At 41.0% G+C, this 17,678-nt stretch overlaps 3 protein-coding genes across 3 annotated transcripts in view; all 3 read right to left on the bottom strand.

The window, feature by feature from the left end:
• LOC144633775 (uncharacterized) overlaps positions 1-17,678 on the bottom strand; it is a 145,107-nt gene that overhangs the window by 87,372 nt on the left and 40,057 nt on the right. The window lies entirely within an intron of this gene.
• LOC144633789 (uncharacterized) lies at positions 8,749-11,308 on the bottom strand. The gene has a single exon (XM_078492663.1). It carries the CDS (start codon positions 10,956-10,958, stop codon positions 10,179-10,181), a length of 780 nt encoding a protein of 259 aa, XP_078348789.1. The 5' UTR covers positions 10,959-11,308; the 3' UTR covers positions 8,749-10,178.
• On the bottom strand, positions 11,699-16,477 carry LOC144633794 (uncharacterized). The gene is made up of 3 exons (XM_078492668.1): positions 15,949-16,477; positions 14,871-15,073; positions 11,699-11,913 (listed from the first exon to the last, which is right to left on the bottom strand). Exons 1-3 carry the CDS (start codon positions 16,350-16,352, stop codon positions 11,798-11,800), a joined length of 723 nt encoding a protein of 240 aa, XP_078348794.1. The 5' UTR covers positions 16,353-16,477; the 3' UTR covers positions 11,699-11,797.

The raw sequence follows: 17,678 nt of genomic DNA, 5'->3' as shown, positions 1-17,678 counted from the left end.
AAGAAAAATACTTTTTTATAATTTGCTTTGTTTTGCTTTTCTTTTTTGATTCTTGGCAAAAATGATGTCTCACTTCCTGTGTAATATGACAGTAACTGAAAAATTGCTGAGTTAAATGTAAATTACGTCCATCAAAAGAACTAAGCTGAACTAGAAAGCAAAATACACTTGAAAAATTATCCAGTTCTGATTGGATAGTATGTAACCCCATGTAACACAAGCGCAGAAAAACTACATCTAAAGTTATTGCAACACGGGCGCATACAACGAAAATTTCCGAAGTTAGTTAGTGCAGTAAATGAGTAGATAGCACTTCGGATAAAGAGAAAAAAATCAGTCTCTGCTATTTGCTTATTCAGAAAAGATAATTTCCGCAAAAAAAATTGTATAGGACTTGTAAATCAACTGCAGGAAGGGTCAGTGCAGTTTGGTAACGTTTGAATTCAGACCGTGCTATAAACCGTCAATATCAGAATTTACAAAGGTAACTGGACCGACCGAAGCGACACTGGACACGGAGGACACTGAAAGGACACTCAAAGGACACTAAGTTATTTTCGTAAGCTGCGGGTTGACATGTTTTATGCTTTCAGAGTAAAACTATCTAATATGTAAATTGACCTTTTTCTCGCAAAACGTCATCTGCTTAATAAAGAACTGAGTTTGGCGCGGTGCTGAATGGGGGTCTGGAACCACAACACTTCGCTGGGATTGCGTGATGGGTATCCATTCTTCTTTATTGATCTACGCTACCGCTGGCATTGTGGTACCCCTGACGGCGTCCTCATAACTCGGTGGCTCATCGATTTCATTTAGTTGTCGCTCGAACTCCAGTGAATTATAAGGCGGCGGAGAACCTAAAGGCAAAGGAAGGGCATCTTCATCAATAAAGATCACACTTGCCCTTCCTGGTTGCATTTCTTGATGAGCCGCGCGAGTTGCAGTTCCCCTTGTTACTCTCGTTGGAGAATTTTGCGGCGCGAGTACAGGTCGTTTTACAGCTCTCTTGAACAAGCAATACATGGTGACAATAAATATTGCTACTACGAAACAGATAACTACTACAGTCGCTTCACTTCTGCTAAATGTCTTCTGTACCGCATTTCCTGATCTGTGATTGTCTACGCACTGTCCGTGTTTACAAACTGAACTTCCTTCGCATTCGCTGTCCCGAACACAGTTGCCAGAAGATGCAGTATTCGGTGTAGAGGTAGTTTCAGGGGATAAAGAGTGGACAGTAGTCTTAGGAGATTGGGTCGCGATCTTCCGGCAGCTATGACTTGGGAAGAAACAAGCCTCTCCAGATGAGCAGTCAGTGTCTCTCATACACGGGCAGACCCTTCTCCAAGTGCAGTGACCAAGGCAACATTTCCTACCGTGACACTGGCTATCGTCACGACATCCCATTTGCGAATGGACACTGCAGATGTAGGAAATTAAAGCCAAGCTTAGCGAAACTAACCAAATATGCGTCATTTCTGTAGCATCTTCGAAAGCAACAGAACTTACAACGACTTCAGACGTCTTGTGATTAACAAGGAAGTGTTCTTTATTTATTGGTGGATTTGTTTGTTTCTTCGTGACACATTTCGCTTCCTCGTTCCGCGGTCCCTCGGGATAGCTCTCGGGACCGGTACGATAGTATCCGCGACTCCCAATCGTTTTTAAAAGTAATTACATGTGCTAACCCGCAACGTTTTGTCGCTGCAACATGTTGCAGGAGTTTGAACTGCTTCAGCCAAAAACGCTGCATTTTTGTTCGAATTTTTTACGTCGTCGTGTAACAAAGGTACGGTGATCTCGAAACACGTTGTCGGAACAATGCTGCGACGAGCCAAAAGATCGCCTGAGTTACGAGGCTATGTATAGCATGGTGTAACATCAATTTTAGCTCCATGCCTTTAGGGTAAATTTACTAAGATATGCACCATCCTAGCCTATTCGTGACGTTTGCCAAGTCATGTTATTGTGGCCCTGCATGTTATTTGACGGAAAAGCTATTTTTAGATCTGGGCAGTTTCGATAAAATATGTAAGTGAGAGGAAATTGCACTTTGGTAGCGAAAAACGTGTTGTTGTATAGGCGGTAAGTCAACGCAGGACCATGCAGTATCATACCGGTAATAACTTTCCCAGGCCTTGTACCAAAATAACATTTTATACTGCTCTAAAAAGTTGGAAATCAACCGAATGCTCAACTTATCTAGTAAATGATACTTCAAATCATAAGTTACTGTAATCCAGATGATTGTTTTATTTTTGAAGGATTTTGCGTTGTCAACGCCGCAAAACCCTTCAGATCGCTCAAAGTTAACCTGAAATCATACCCTCCCTCCCTACTACTGCTGCGGGGGAAGGAGGGCATGATACATTTGCTTGTCGAAAGTCATGTAAAAAAAACCAGATTCTGGTTTTTTGTCTGATTGGTCGAGAAACAACACTCAATGGAGCGGTGTGGACTGATTGGTTGTCGTATTTTAACGAGACTTCCGGTCAGAAGCTGGTAATGGCAAAGACGAGTCACGTTTACTGCAAGGACGAGTTCTTTTCTACGTTAGCTAAAGCCCTAACAGATTTCAAGTGTAACTCTCTGAAGGCAGAACAAATAGAGTGAGCGACAATGCGTAATAATTTTGGTTCCGTGAAGATGTTTTTGTTGTTCTTCGAAAACAATATTCCAGAGATGTTGGAATGTTTACAAAAGCGACCGATCCTATCCAGACGTTTTTCACGCCTTGTGGAAATCCGAGTCTCGAATTTGCCGCCAACTACAAAGATTGGTTTGACAGTTCGACGACACATTAGTTTATTTAAATTAGGGGACGGCTGGCGGCCGGTTCAATAAATGTATCAGGCGTTCTTTTTTCCCTCTCGCTTTCGTAAAAAGAAAAAAGAACGCCTGATCGCAGGTTAGCTCAAAGTCGCCATGTAGGGCCGCAAAAATACAACAACTGAGCTAGGTTTACGTTTATTTTAAGCTTAGGTCTTAATCAAGACATTACATTACTTGCAATATTTTTACGAGAATAAGAAGCCTTCGATATCCCCATACAGTTCTTTGTAAAATTCATTAACTATTCATGAGGGTGCAAACAAATCCCAGCACAGTATTCAGATCACATGTACACATATGTAAACCCAAATACAAATCAAACAATAGAATTAACTTTTGATACAAACTCCTGCTCAGCTTATTAGTATTCATTAACTTTTGATACAGATCTCTACTGATTCGCATAACAATACTTTACATTCAATTTCTAGTTTTCATTTCACTAGTAGAATAAAATTTTCGCGTCCGAACTGTATGGTCGGCTCGCCATTGTAAACGCCCATACAGATCTCCCGCTCATATTTTATCTACTACTTATATTCGAACTTACAAACAGTCAAACCGCTTGAATGTGCGGACCCCGTGCTAATGATGTGCTAATTGGTGACACAAAAAAAGTTTAAAAATTTAAGTAAACAATTTAAAGTTTAAAACGCGACTTAAAAACCTTAAGTTAGGCTATACAAGAATAATTTATAAAAACGCTATCACATGAGCAACAATCATACTAATTGACCAGACTGAAAGATAACAGTTTTTACGGTGGGCTTCTTAGCTCTTCTTAAATTAAATCAGTTAGCTCTTGCTTTTCTCTCATTCAATCAGAAAGAGAGATTGCTATCAGAAATGGTAATTATAATAAACATAGGAACAAGTGGACCACCTTTTGTAGCAGTGAAAACACATAGGCTCTTTTGTTGTTACCCAAAGCCAGCTGCTAGCTATATATTGTGTGTGTGGTTGTATACCTTTCTTTTGCGCTTCTAGTGTACTTTTTTTTGTCTTCTTCTTCTGTCGTATTATTAAAAGTATTGTAATAATACGACATATTAGTGTTGTCCTTATTAGTGTTTAAGTATTGTAAGTATTGTGCTAGCTGTTATTGTAAGTGTACTTATTATTGTAAGTAAGGCGTCAATTATCTAAATAAAAATTAAAAATTAAAAAAAATTAAAAAAAGTAAGCTCTTGCTTCCATGTTCGACGTTTAACTACTGCATGCGATAAGCTGTATTTTCTTCTAATTGGCCACTGGGTACAGTCAACTCTCACTATAACGGACACCTTCGGGACCGCAACTTGGTGTCCGTATAAATAGAGAAAGTCCATAATAGCGAGAGTTATTTTCCGTAATTCTTCTTCGCCGGGACTTCAACTTCTGTCCGTAATAACGCTAAAATAACGAGTTGTCCACAAGGCGGAAGTTGACTGTACTCAAATACACTACAGCGTTGCAGAATTCCTAACAGTCCTAACAGCCTCATCATAACTCGGCGGTGCCTGTTCTGGTTCATCGCTGACATTTTGTTGTCCCTCCAGTTCCAGTGAGCTATACGGTGGAGGAGCTCCCGGGTGCAAAACAGAAGAATCTTCATTGACTTCGATCACAGCTCCGCCATTATCGTAAACGGCATTTATTTCAGGAAGAAAAGGAGGTGTGTAGGGCGGAGGAGCGCCCACGGGCAATGGCCGCAAAGAATCGTCTTGAACTTCAATCACAGCTGCGCCATTAGACACGGCATTTCTTTGTTGCATTTCATGATCAGTCGCACGAGTCGTACCTGTATTTTGCGTCACGACTCCAGGTGATTTTTTCCTGCACATATGATACAAGATTAAAAGCGTTACAGCTACAGCAACCAGGCAGATTATTGGAACGATTAAGCTTCCGCTCGCTCCAAATACTTCTTGGCACTGTCCACCTTTGCAAACTGAGCTTCCTTCGCAGTCGCTGTCCCAAACACAGCTGTCAGGATGTTTGTATGCTGAAGAGGTAGGGGCAGGTGATGAAGAATACGGATCAGTAGGACAATTTGGGTGCGTTTCAAGACTAGAATCACAGGGTACGCATTTGTTCGAGTAACAAATCTCTTTAGATGAGCAATCAGTGTCTTCCACACACGAACAGCGGAAATATCTCCAAGTACAGCCGTCCTGACAACATTTAAAATCTGTGTCGAGACAAAAACATGCCTTTTGTGAATGGGCACTACAAGTGTAGGAAAATAAGGCCAAGCCTAGCGAAACCCACCAGATATTCATCAGCGCTTTAACATCTTCAAAAGCACAACAGATCGTACAAACTAATACAGGGCGTCTTGTGATTAACAAGGAAGTATCCAATGACCCTCCGTTGGATCTGAAAGATCGTGTTCTTATTCCCAGGCCCCAAGAGTGGTTTTAAAAGGTCGTTGCTGAAAATAGCTTGTACAACACGCAAACTGTGACCAATTGAAATCGCTTCCGTCGCGTTCTCTGTCCATCTCCTGCTTAGGAGCATACAATTTTAATGATTTCCATTTTAGTGAGTTTTTTTATGCAACTGAGAACTCTAATGATAGCAACATTGCTGGGAAGCCGTCAATTTAAAATATTAATTGGTAATTCATTATTTATTAGGATAAAACAAAGATTGAAAATGTTAATCAAAATATAATCTTTTATTGGCCTCTGTAGAGCAGTACATCCCCTTACCAGAGGCTTTTAATCTCTGTATTTTGTGAATTTCCATAATGGTTTTTGTGAGCGATATGGCGGGGTAGATTGAAAAAGAAAAAGTTATGCAGCCTTGCATATTATTGTACAACAGAAAAAGCGCAGACTGACCCACCAAGGAAGGAGGGGGCGTGGTACCGAGAGTAAAAGGTACGGAAAGTAGGCCGGCTTAGGGACGGACCATTATTTTTTTGGAGGGGGGGGGGGGGGGATGAAAAATATTGAAAAAAAAATTGTTTGCAGGGCCTGTTTGCAAAAACGTTTGCAGAGGTGCATAAACTAAAAACAAAAGTTTGCAGACGAAAATTTTTCATCCCCCCCTCCCAAGAAAATAATGGTCCGTCCCTTACATTACGCAGAAACATTTGCAGCCTGAAAGCAGGTTAGGGACGGACCATTAGGAAAGTGATGGGAGGGGTGGGAAAAAACATGTAAAGGAAAATGCCCAGAAAAAATTTATGCAAAGAGGAAGGCAAAGCAAAAAAAACGTACTGAAGGAAAGATCCTGTTAAACACTAAAACTTGTCTACCTTTAAGTCCTTTACACTTGATTAGATCAATTTTGTGCCGAAATATATAGTGGAGATATAAAAAAATTGAGGTTTAAAGCTGTTAAAGTATCACTGAACGTTTTCGATCTATTTGATCATCATCAGAGTAGAAATCTGCATGAAGCTGGGTGTTTTTTCAGTTTAGACTTTCATCCGTTACGTAATGCCAGTTCCCATGGGGAACAAGGTTAGGTCAAATGATTGGACTTGTTTGTAAAGTTCTGGATGGAAACGTGCGATGTAAAACGCTTCTTTAATTATTCTATTCATCCATGAATGAGCGGTGGTTAGAACCTCTCACGAAAACTTATGATTTGGGTGTTTCTTTATGTGTTTAGCTGGCTCCAACTGCCCATTTTAATGATGCTCGTTGACACGAACCTCCAAGTTGTTTCGTCAATATATGTTTGTCCACAATTACACGTGCCTTTGTACATGACGTGCGACGAATGGAGTGAAGAGTGAAAGTGCAGAGTAAATGAAGTGAAGTGGAGAGTAAATGAAGTGGAGAGTAAAAGATTCATAAAGCAACTAAATACATATACCAAATGGAATTTCATCATTTGGCAAACGCGCAAGATTGAATCAATATTTCAACTAAAAGACAAAAACATACATCCGTCACACTCCATGTACAAAGGCACATGTAATTGTGGACAAACATATATTGGCGAAACAGCACGTATAACTTGGAGGTTCGTGTCAACGTACGAGCCAGCTGAACACATAAAGAAACACCCAAATCACAAGTTCTCGTGGGCCGTTCTAACCACCGCTCATTTTATGGATGAATAGGAGAATTAAAGAAGCGTTTTGTAGCGCACGTTTCCATCCAGAACTTAAGGGCGCTCACCCTCTAGTTTCATAAAGCAAATTACATTCCGCCCGGTCCCGCATTTTTTCTTACGCCGATGACTTTCAATATCTTGCCTACTGGCTATTGTATAAAAACATCGAGTAAGTAAGTAAGCTTGTGTAAAAAACATCCGAGCAGAGAGCTTTACCCGCAAAAAAATGGGCGTAAAAAAACATTCATGCCAGCTGAATTCCCCATACCCCCCCCCCATCACTTTTCTAATGGTTTGTCCCTTAGTACCCCCGCCCCCCCCCCCCCAGGGGGATACTTGGGATGTCAAGCGGCCGGGTTGATCGAATGGGGGCAAAAAATCAAGACCTCCAAAAATCCCTAGGGCTTCCAACAAAACCCAAAACAATCCCTGCACCAAAAATTAACCCCCCAAAATTCCCATGCCGAATTTCTGACCCTTAAATTTCCGTATATGGGGAACGATATAACACAAAGAAAAACAGAAACAACGACCAAGGAGACACGAACTAATTTTTTTAATACCCCAAAAAATCCCTACTTAAATCAAGCCACCCCAAAAATACTTGCCAAATTGCCCCCCCCCCCCCCCCAAAAAAAAAAAAAAAAAATCCCGGAATCAAAATTTTCAACCCCCAAAAAATCCTTCGATCATCCCCGTCACTTGAGATCCAGTGTACTCTCCCCCCTGCCCCCTCCCCTTGCCGCCATAAAGTGCCTATGTATATTGAACGGTTTTTGTTTCGTTTACAATATTTGTTTCCTCGGATTTAGTGCCAGTGGATCAAGAGCCACTTCGCTGAAATGCCACTGGAAATTCCCATACATTGAACTTTATAACAAAATAATAAGGCACCACCAGAACTTATCACGAAGCAACAGTTAAGTACTGCTACTGCAAAACAAGACGTAAGTTTAGGTCCCCTAACAGTTCACCAGTATAATAAAGTCTCGTTCACCCTAGTGGCCAATCAGGCCAGAGCTTATCCCGGTTTCTGTAGCATGAAGCGACTTGGAGTATTTCTAACTCCCCCCCAACCCCTCCCCGCGGTGGCCTAATGGTTAGTGCGCTGGACACCAGATAGGGCGGTCCAGGTTTGCGCCTGGCCGAGGTCATTGTGTTGTGTTTTTGGGCAAGACACTTAACCATCATAGTGCCTCTCTTCACCCAGGTGTATAAATGGGAACCGGCGAAATAATGCTGGGGGTGGTACCCTACGATGGACTTGCATCCATCCAGGGAGGAGAAGAAATAATCCTAGCCGCTTCATGCTACAGAAACCGGGATAAGCTCCGGCCTGCATGGGCCACTAGGCATGAGGTAGACTTTACTCCCCACCCCCCACCCCCCCCCCCTCCGATGGGATGCTAGATCAGCCATCTCAGTGTTACCCCCAGCAGTAAATTCGTCAGTTCCCATTTATACACCTGCATGGAGAGAAGCACTATGAGAGTAAAGCGTCTTTCCCAAGAACACAACGCAGTGCCCTGGCTAAGCCTTGAACCCCGACGGCTCAATCCGGGGTCCAGCGCACTTACCATCCCCGGGTTTTTTTTTCCCCAAAAAAAAAAAAACAAAAAAAAAAATAAACCCAAAAACCCTTTTCCCCCTCCCCTCCCAGGACAAAATAGTGTCTTGCCAAAGAACACAACACAACCACCCTGGCCAGTATACAGATCCAACCACTCGGTCTGCAGTCTAACACGTACCATAAAGGTCAACATGTTGGTGATGGTCACCCATATGCAATCCAACCCTGAAAACCAAAAGTATCTTACATCCTGACTGGAGTTAATCTACACCAAAAATTAAGAAAGCTCTGACTAACTTTTAAAACCAAAGGTTTATTATAAAAAATATTAACTTTTATATATTTCACATCAAGAATTGCCAGTTACAAATCTGGCCAAGAACTTTTAAAATGGAAAAATAATACACAGATTGATTACAATAACATTAGGAATGCAAAATAAAATGAATGAGACAGGTCTTCCTGTGAAAGTGCATACCCTTCCATACTCATGTTGCGGCAAATGCACGTTCCCTGGCAGATACCAGTAGGGATTTAACCTTGATAACTACTATTTACAAGAGACCAACATGAAAGTGAGTGACTGTACAGGACAAGAATAACTTTGATATATAGATTAACTCAAATAAAAACTGGTTATTTTTAGAGACGTCAATTCAGCTACAAGTTCAAATTAAGACCGCACACTCGATAGGCAAATACATTACAACATTTAAACTACAGTAGCACTGACTGGAGATATGCCAGAAACATGTCTTATGGGTTGCTTACCATATATGGAAAGAAAATGGATTAGTATTTCAATGGGAAACATGGTTTGAAATTGTGGACTACATTTTCGAGTTAGTCCTTTTGTTTTGGTTGTTTTATATCCAGTACCATTTGTTTTCAGTCTCCCATGGTGAAACAATAACTGGAAACCTAAGTGCCCAATTAGTTTGCAGATTTTGGAAATTCACGGGCATCCTAACCAGTTCCATCAAATGGTCCATTTATAATTGCATAGAAAAACATCTTTAACAGTCAGAACAGTTTGACTTTCACCTGCTTTCAGTGTTACGTGCATAGCGGGTTTCTAATCCACATCCATCTTTCATGCTAAACAAATAACAGGGATCAAAATCTGCCAATCACAGCCGACTTGCATGACCTTCTGTATGCATTTTGCATGAAACCAACAATGGTATGTATCGGTTTTCATTGGCTCATTTCAAACAGCACATGGAAAGACAGTGTCGAGAGATGGCTGTAGAGAGATAGCTATGCACATAACACTGAAAGTGGGTGTAAACTGACCAAAGTTATTTATGGTTGCTCACCATCTAGAAATCAATCCAGTCTGATTTGCACTGGCCTTACTGTATAATGATGATGATGATGATGATGTGCTGACATGTCATGAGTTGGAGTAAAAGTAACTACGCATACACCAGTCATATAGTAATGAATAAAGCAGTAATTGTATCAAACTGTATCTAAATATTACAAGGATAGCATGGAGACTGGTATGAATTGTAAAACTGCTCAAGATCCTTTGTGCACTTGCACGCCACGTCACAGACATATCTGTTTTGGAAGAACACGTTACTGTATAAAATGAGTATTTTTGTTACCAAAATTTAAAATTACTTAAACAAAACCGGAATATATCTTTTAAGTCTGTCTAATCTAATTTATAATACTGAACTAATACAATCCCAGTTCGATATAGGCGAGTCATAAGCTACACGAGAGCCATTGTTGAATTATTCCTGACAGCCTCGTCGTAGCTCGGCGGTGGCAGTTCTGGCTCAGCGTTTTCCAGTGAACTGTAAGGCGGCGGGGCTCCCGGAGGCAGAGGAGGCGAAACTTCGTTCAATTCTGCCACTGCGATCACAGTTGCGCCATTAGAAACGGAATTTCCTTGTTGTAATTCATGTTCAGTGGCGTGTGTCGTGTTTGTGGCTTCCCTTGCCACTCCAGTTGGCGGAGCATTTTGCGTCGCGAGTACGGGAGGTTTTCTAGATCTCTTGCACATGTGATACAAACATGAAATCACTGTCGCTACAGCCACGAAAAAGACTATACCAATGACCTTGCTTCCACTCCATGAAAATGACCCTTCGTTGCGATCATTGTCTACACACTGACCGTCTTCGCATATCGAGCTTCCATAACAGTCACTGTCCCAGATGCAATCGCTGTAATCCGGCGGGGCGTACGTTAACGGAGCGTATGTCAACCGTTTAAATGTTGGGATGTAAATGGTCGGTACAATCCAGTCCGGGAAGGTATGAATTGGTGCTGAAGTTGGAGTTTGGCAGCTCCCTGAGTTACATTCTTCCCAATATGAGCAATCAGTGTCACGAACGCATGGCCGACCGCATATGCTTCGCGAAGCACAAATACCACTGCAGCACACCTTCCCTGGATCACATTGCTGATCGTTGTCGCATCGTTGTGAACGAACGACACAAGCGTAGTAGCTTAAGGCCAAGCAAAGCGAAAGCGACCAAATATGCATCAACTCTGTATCGTCTTCGTGTAAAAACAATAAAATAAAACCCCAGTTGTGCGCCCGAGAAAATGAGGCAATAAACTCCCTCGAATGACGCAAGGGAGTTCATTTACCCTTCGTGTGATTCGTCCGTTCCCAATGACGTCACAGCTACCATGGAAACAGAGATGAAATTAGAAAATAGTGTAATGCCTCTTTTTTAGCGCCAATGTTTACAAAACAAATGTCACGAAATGAACAGTGAGAAAAGTATATAAAGTATTGGTACTAATTTTCGCGGGCACTTACACTTGTAATTTCGCCAAAAAAAGTCGGCAAATTTCGCGGGTCTTTATTTTCTCGATTTGGGAACAAATTTATTTTGGGTGTAAAATTATTTTTAATTTTCGCCAAAATGAAAAAAAAAATTATTTCGAGAATTTTATTATTTTACCCTTCTTATCGCTGAAAATCGTCAATTACAACAAAACCAAACTATAGAAACTGCATCGTGTACCATGCTTAACGTTCTTCCCAACAGTATAATATATATTTATGTCTGAGGGCCATTGCACTAACCCCACTGGGGGCCGCTCGTTCGCCTTAAACACACAAAAAATCACATTATAGCTGTGAATTACACCAGAGCTATGTTAGACTTGCTTACATGCCGAGCTCACAGAGCGCGAAAGTCTAGTTGAGCTATTAAGTATCGCGACTTTAATTAAAGTTCGCGGGAATCTTTTCCGCCTCGCTTTAATTTTTTTTGTTAAATCGCAAATACCGCGAAATTAAAGTGACGCAAAAATTAGTACCAATATGGTACCATAGAGGTGGTGTGTGGATGAATTCGTGAACGCTGTTAACTACACGTGAACCATTGCAGAATTCCCGACAGCCTCGTCGTAGCTCGGGGGTGCTTGTTCTAGTTCATCGTTTTCATGCCGCTCGCATTCCAATGAACTGTAAGATGGCGGGGCTCCTGGAGGAAAAAGAACAGAATCCTCGTTCTGATTCTGCCACTGCAATCACAGTTGCGCCATTAGAAACAGCATGCAATTCATGTTCAGTGGCGTGTGTCGTATTTGTAGCTTTCCGTAAGCTTGACACTCCTGTTTCGTTCCGTTGTTGACGCTCGAATTCCAGTGAACGGTAAGGTGGCGGGGCTCTTGGAGAAAGAGGATGAAAATGTTCGTTCAACTGTACCACTGCGATCACAGTTGCGCCATTAGAAAAATAATTTCGTTGTTGCAATTCATGTTCAGTGTGCCGTATTCGCGGGTGCCGTGCGTGTGTCGTATTTGTGGCTTCCCTCGCCACTCTAGTTGGCGGAGCATTTTGCGTCGCGAGTACAGGTGGTTTTCTACGTCTCGGCTTACACCCGCAATACACGCAACAAGCTGCTGACGCTACACAGACGGAAAGCACAATAGCGGTGACCTTGCCTTCGCTTCCTGAAAATGGCCCCCCATCTTCTGCACATTGCCCGTCTATGCATTTCGAGCTTCCATCGCAGTCACTGTTCCGTACACAGTAGTCGTAATCAGGCAGGGAGTACGTGGACTGTTTAAGTGTTGTGATATGGGAGGATGGTGCTGAAGTTGTAGTTTGGCAGCTCCCTGAGTTACATTCTTCCCCATATGAGCAATCAGCGTCACTTACACATGGCCGACCGCATATGCTTCGCGAAGCACAAAAACGACCAAAAAAGCAGCAACAGCACACTTCCCCTTGACCACATTCCTGATCGACGTCGCATTGGTGTGAACGAACGCTGCAAGTGTAGTAGCTTAGGGCCAAGAAAAGCGAAAGCGACCAAATATGCGTCATCTTTGTATCGTCTTCGAGTGAAAATCAACAAAATAAAAGCCTAGTGCCCGAAAAAATAATGCAATAAACACTTTCGAGTTACACAAGGAAATAGATTAGTTTCGAATTAAGCTCCACTGATCACAAACAAATGAATAACGTCGAGGTTCTGGGAAAACATTTGTCTTTTTTTTTTGTTTTGCTGAAACTCGACTTCACTCCTTTGTGCAGGATCAGTAGAGCGCTATTCGAGTTAGGTCATGCCATGGAAACTATGATAAACTTAGAAAATAGTGTATTAAAATGCACAATTTTTTCAGCCAATTTTTAAAAAACACGAGAGCTCACGTATTGAATATTGGTAGTGTTAATTTGCATTGAAAAGTTATCAAAGAGTTCCTGTGTGAATGGATTCCATTACAAATAGAGAGAATATTCAGTTCAAACCTATTTTTAAGTCACGAAACTTGGCAAGTACTTTTATCGAGTTTCGAGGGGGGGGGGGGGGGGGGGCGGGGGGAGCACACTTCTCCTTGATTACATTGCTGAGACCCGGCTGATCATCTTGACATCGTTGTGAACGAACGCTACAAGTGTAGTAGCTTAAGGCCAAGCAAAGCGAAAGCGACCAAATATGCATTTACACTGTATCGTCTTCGTGTAAAAACAACAAAATAAAACCCCAGTAGTGCAGCTGAGAAAATCAGGCAATAAACTCCTTTGAGTTACACAAGAGAATTGATTTACCCTTCGTATGATTCGTTCGTTTCCAAAGACGTCACAGCTACCATGATAAAAGAGATAAAATTAAAACATAGTGTAATGCCACTTTTTAGCCAATGTTTACAAAACAAAGGAGGTCATGACAGTGTGAAAGTACTAATTTTCGCGGGCTATTTTCGCGAAAAAAAAGCTCGACATATTTCGCGGGTCTTTAATTTCGCGATTTGGGTGCAAAACTATTTTCTTAGGAAATTTATTTTCGCAAAAATTAAAAAAAAAAACATTTTATTTTGAGAATTTTATTATTTTACACTTCTTATTGCAGAAAATTGTCAATCACAACAAAACCAAACTATAGTAACCGCATCGTGTATTATAGGCATAGTCAAAGACACTATCCTTACGCTTAACGTTCTTTGCAACTGTATAATACATATTTTAATACATAATTATTATATTGTAGCTGTGAATTAGACTAGAGCTATGTGTACCATTGACATAAAGTTCCTGGGTTTCTAATCAATTCTTGGAGCGGGCTCGTTGTCAGTGAATGGGTCTTCTGGGGGGAGGTATTTTTCGCATCGAAATTAAAGCGACGTGAAAATTAGTACCAATAATTTAACAATAGAGTGTTTCTGTCGAGGAACTATCGGCTGATAGTTGCCCCGCGGAAATTTGATGTTCTTAAAACAAATATTAGCCCGAGAAGCGAAGCTTCGAGGGCTAATATGCTAGTTTTAAGAACATCAAATTTCCAAGGGGCAACTATCAGACCGATAGTTCCGAGACAGAAACACTCTATTGTTTTTATTGTTCACCACTAAATTTTGTTCCGCGCGCACATACAAAAACAATAGGGAATAGTTTTTTTGACTACAGCGTAGTATTTACATTTTTTTTCATTTATACATTCAGCACCTACGCTGCGCAGGGTTTCAAATTTTTATCACATACAAAAACAAGCATCGTAAATTATTTTTACTTTTGAGGATAAAAAACTCAATTGAAAGCGAAATTTAATAAACGAAACAAAACCAGACGAGAAACCCACTAAATGCAGTGAATTTGGTTGGGTTTTTTTAGCTGCAGGCGGCTTGTTTACAAAAAACAGTCACGGGCGGGCACTATCGATCCGGGCATTTTTTCACGGGAGGGCACTATGGGCTGATAGTGCCCTCCGGCGGACGGGCACTATCGCGTCACGTGTTCAATTTAAACCAATCAGAATCGGAGAAAATTTAGTGGTGAACTATAAGCTACCATAGAGCCGGTGGGTGGATCAATTCGTAAATTCTGTTAACTACACTGGAACCATGGTAGAATTCCTGACAGCTTCGTCGTAGCTCGGCGGTGGCAGTTCTGGCTCAGCGTGCTCGAATTCCAGTGAACTGTACGGTGGCGGGGCACCTGGAGGCAAAGGAGGAGAATCATCGTTCAATTCTTCCACCGCGATCACAGTTGCGCCATTAGAAACATCATGTAATTCATGTTCAGTGGCGTGTGTCGTATTTGTTGCTTCCCTTGTCACTCCAGTTGGCGGAGCATTTTGCGTCGCGAGTACAGGTGGTTTTCTTGCTCTTCTGCGCACGCGATACACGCATATAAACACTTAGGCAGTTTAAGATACGCTACGGCGAGGCGCTACTACGGCTGCCGGAAGTAATTTTCTCCAAATATAAGATACTGCGCATGTCAGTCAGTCACGTCCAGCCGTAGAGTGAAATCTGACTACGTGAGTCGGGAGGTTTTGCCGTAGTGGTAGTACGTCGGATTTTATTCGCTTCTCTGTCCTTTTTCGCCGGGTTTCTCAGCATTTTAAGAGTTCCAACGAATATTGTATCCATTGAATTTAATTGTAGTCGAACAATTGTCGCGTTTGTCGCTCATAAGCTTAAAAAGTCTTATCCTGAATTTGACGAATTCGTTCGGTGCAAGTGTCGGTATGGACAAGAAAAGTACTCTTGTTGAGCGTGCGATTTTTTTGCCTTCACAGTTTAGTGGAGATATACTATAGCTGTATAAGTATCCGCTACCATTTTGCTTCGATGAGTACTGGTATATTTCAGTTCATAACTCGGTAATCTTTGCGATATTCGTATTTTTAAAATTTAACATTTCATCGATTTTTTGTTGTTTGCTATGCTAGCTCAGTTTCTGGGGTTCTTCTCAGCAGCATCACAACAACAAAAACAATTAAAATTGTTGTTGTGTTGTTGTGTATTGCTGCTGTAGAAAGAATCTTTCGCTCAGAACTATTCTGTTAGTCCTAGCATAGCAAACAACAACTATATATTTTTTGAGCGAAGCCATTCGGCTGTGGAAAACTAAATAAAAGTGTTATTCAACTCCTTAGCCTATGTTTCTTTGTATTTCGCCTTGCTTTTACACTAAATTTGGCGGACTGCCGAGACGTACTCTCCCCAGACCTTTTCGGTTACGGTCGCCGTAGTAGCACCTCGCCGTAGCGTATCTTAAACTGCCTACTGACGCTACAGCGACGGCAAGCACAATGTGAGTGAGCTTGCTTTGAAATGCCTCTTTATTGCGATCTTTTACACATTGCCCGTCTTGGCATATTGAACTTCCATAACAGTCACTCTCCCATAAGCAGTTCTCGTAATCAGGCGGGAAAGATGTGGACTGTTTAAGTGTTGTGATATGGAAGGATGGTGCTGAAGTTGTAGTTTGGCAGCTCCCTGAGTTACATTCTTCTCCATATGAGCAATCTGCGTCACTAACACATGGCCGACCGCATATGCTTCGCGAAGCACAAATACCACAGCACACCTTCCCTTGATCACATTGCTGATCGTCCTGGCATTGCTGTGAACGAACGCTGGAAGTGTGGCAGCTTAAGGCCAAACAAAGCGAAAGCGACCAAATATGCATCAACCCTGTATGCTCTTCGTATGAAAACAACAAAAACCCTAGTGCCCAATCGAGTTACACAAGAAAATAGACTAGTTTTGAATTACGCTCCACTGATTACAAACAAAAGAACTAAGTCGAGGTTCACGGAAGTAATTTGAATTTTCTTTTATCTCCTCGACCGTTACATGTATTCGAATACGTCAGCTGCCATGGAAACTATGATAAAATTAGAAAATAGTGTAATGCTCTTTTTGCAATTAACGAGAGGTCACGAGATGAATATTGGTATTAATTATACCATAACATAACATAACATAACATGAACTTTATTTAAACTCGAATTGTAGAGTAGCCTGAAAAAGGCTAATATCTTCGAGAAACAAAAATTGTAAAAAGGAAAATTTAAATTTAAAATCTATTTACATCTATTTACATGAAAAAAAAAATGTTAAGATATACCATTATGCCTGAAAGAAGATTCCTTTTAGGAGTCTTTTAAAACCATCTCTTCATTGAAAAGTTACCATAGAGTAGCTGTGTGAATGAATCCTATTTACAAAGATCAACAAATACCTTATTATAGGAAATTAACGCGAATTTCAAAAAATTTTGTTAACGTTAAATTCCGCACCGTTAATAAAGTAGAGCGTTAATTTCCGCGACCTCAATTTCCATTATTTTGGCCCCAATTTCCCGATACGTTCTAATCCTTTAAGAAAAAACAATATTTTATCAGGGTGGACGCTCGAAGCGGTCAGATTCCTTCGCTAAAACCATACACATGGGGTTTAGCACCATGAACATTGTTTCCGTCTCGGATTATACGCCTAGTGTTGAAGTTAACTTGTTCCTGTTGTCTCAACAAGTGTTTTTCTTTGTGTACGTCGTGTTAATTTCATTCATTTTGAAATGTTCCCCTCTTTTTCCTGTTCATTTCCTTTATTGGGAAGTAATTTTTCCTTCGATTAGCGTTAATTTAAGTCGCGTTAATTTCAAATACCTTAATTAACACAAGCGTTAATTTTCTATAATAAGATAAAGTGAGTATTCAATTTAAAAACAGTACGAAACTTGCCAATTACTTGCACCGAAATAATATTGTAAAAAGCGTTCTCTGGTACAAATTTGTATAAAATTATAACCTTTCGGCAGCCAGTCTGCTGTCTGTGGCGGATAAAAAACTGTGATAAAAAAATTAAGGTCCATTTTATACCTTTTTTTCCGTCGAAGACAGCAGACTGGCTGCCGAAACCTTATAATTTTATACAATTTTTTACCAAAGAACGCCATTTTACAATTTGATAATGAATACTGGTATCGGATCTTTTGACTTTTACAGTATCA

The sequence above is a fragment of the Oculina patagonica genome, chromosome 12 (genome assembly GCF_052425735.1).
Source record: "Oculina patagonica isolate OP01 chromosome 12, crgOcupat, whole genome shotgun sequence".
Classification (NCBI taxonomy): domain Eukaryota; kingdom Metazoa; phylum Cnidaria; class Anthozoa; order Scleractinia; family Oculinidae; genus Oculina; species Oculina patagonica.
This window is presented reverse-complemented; position numbering and strand designations above follow the sequence as displayed.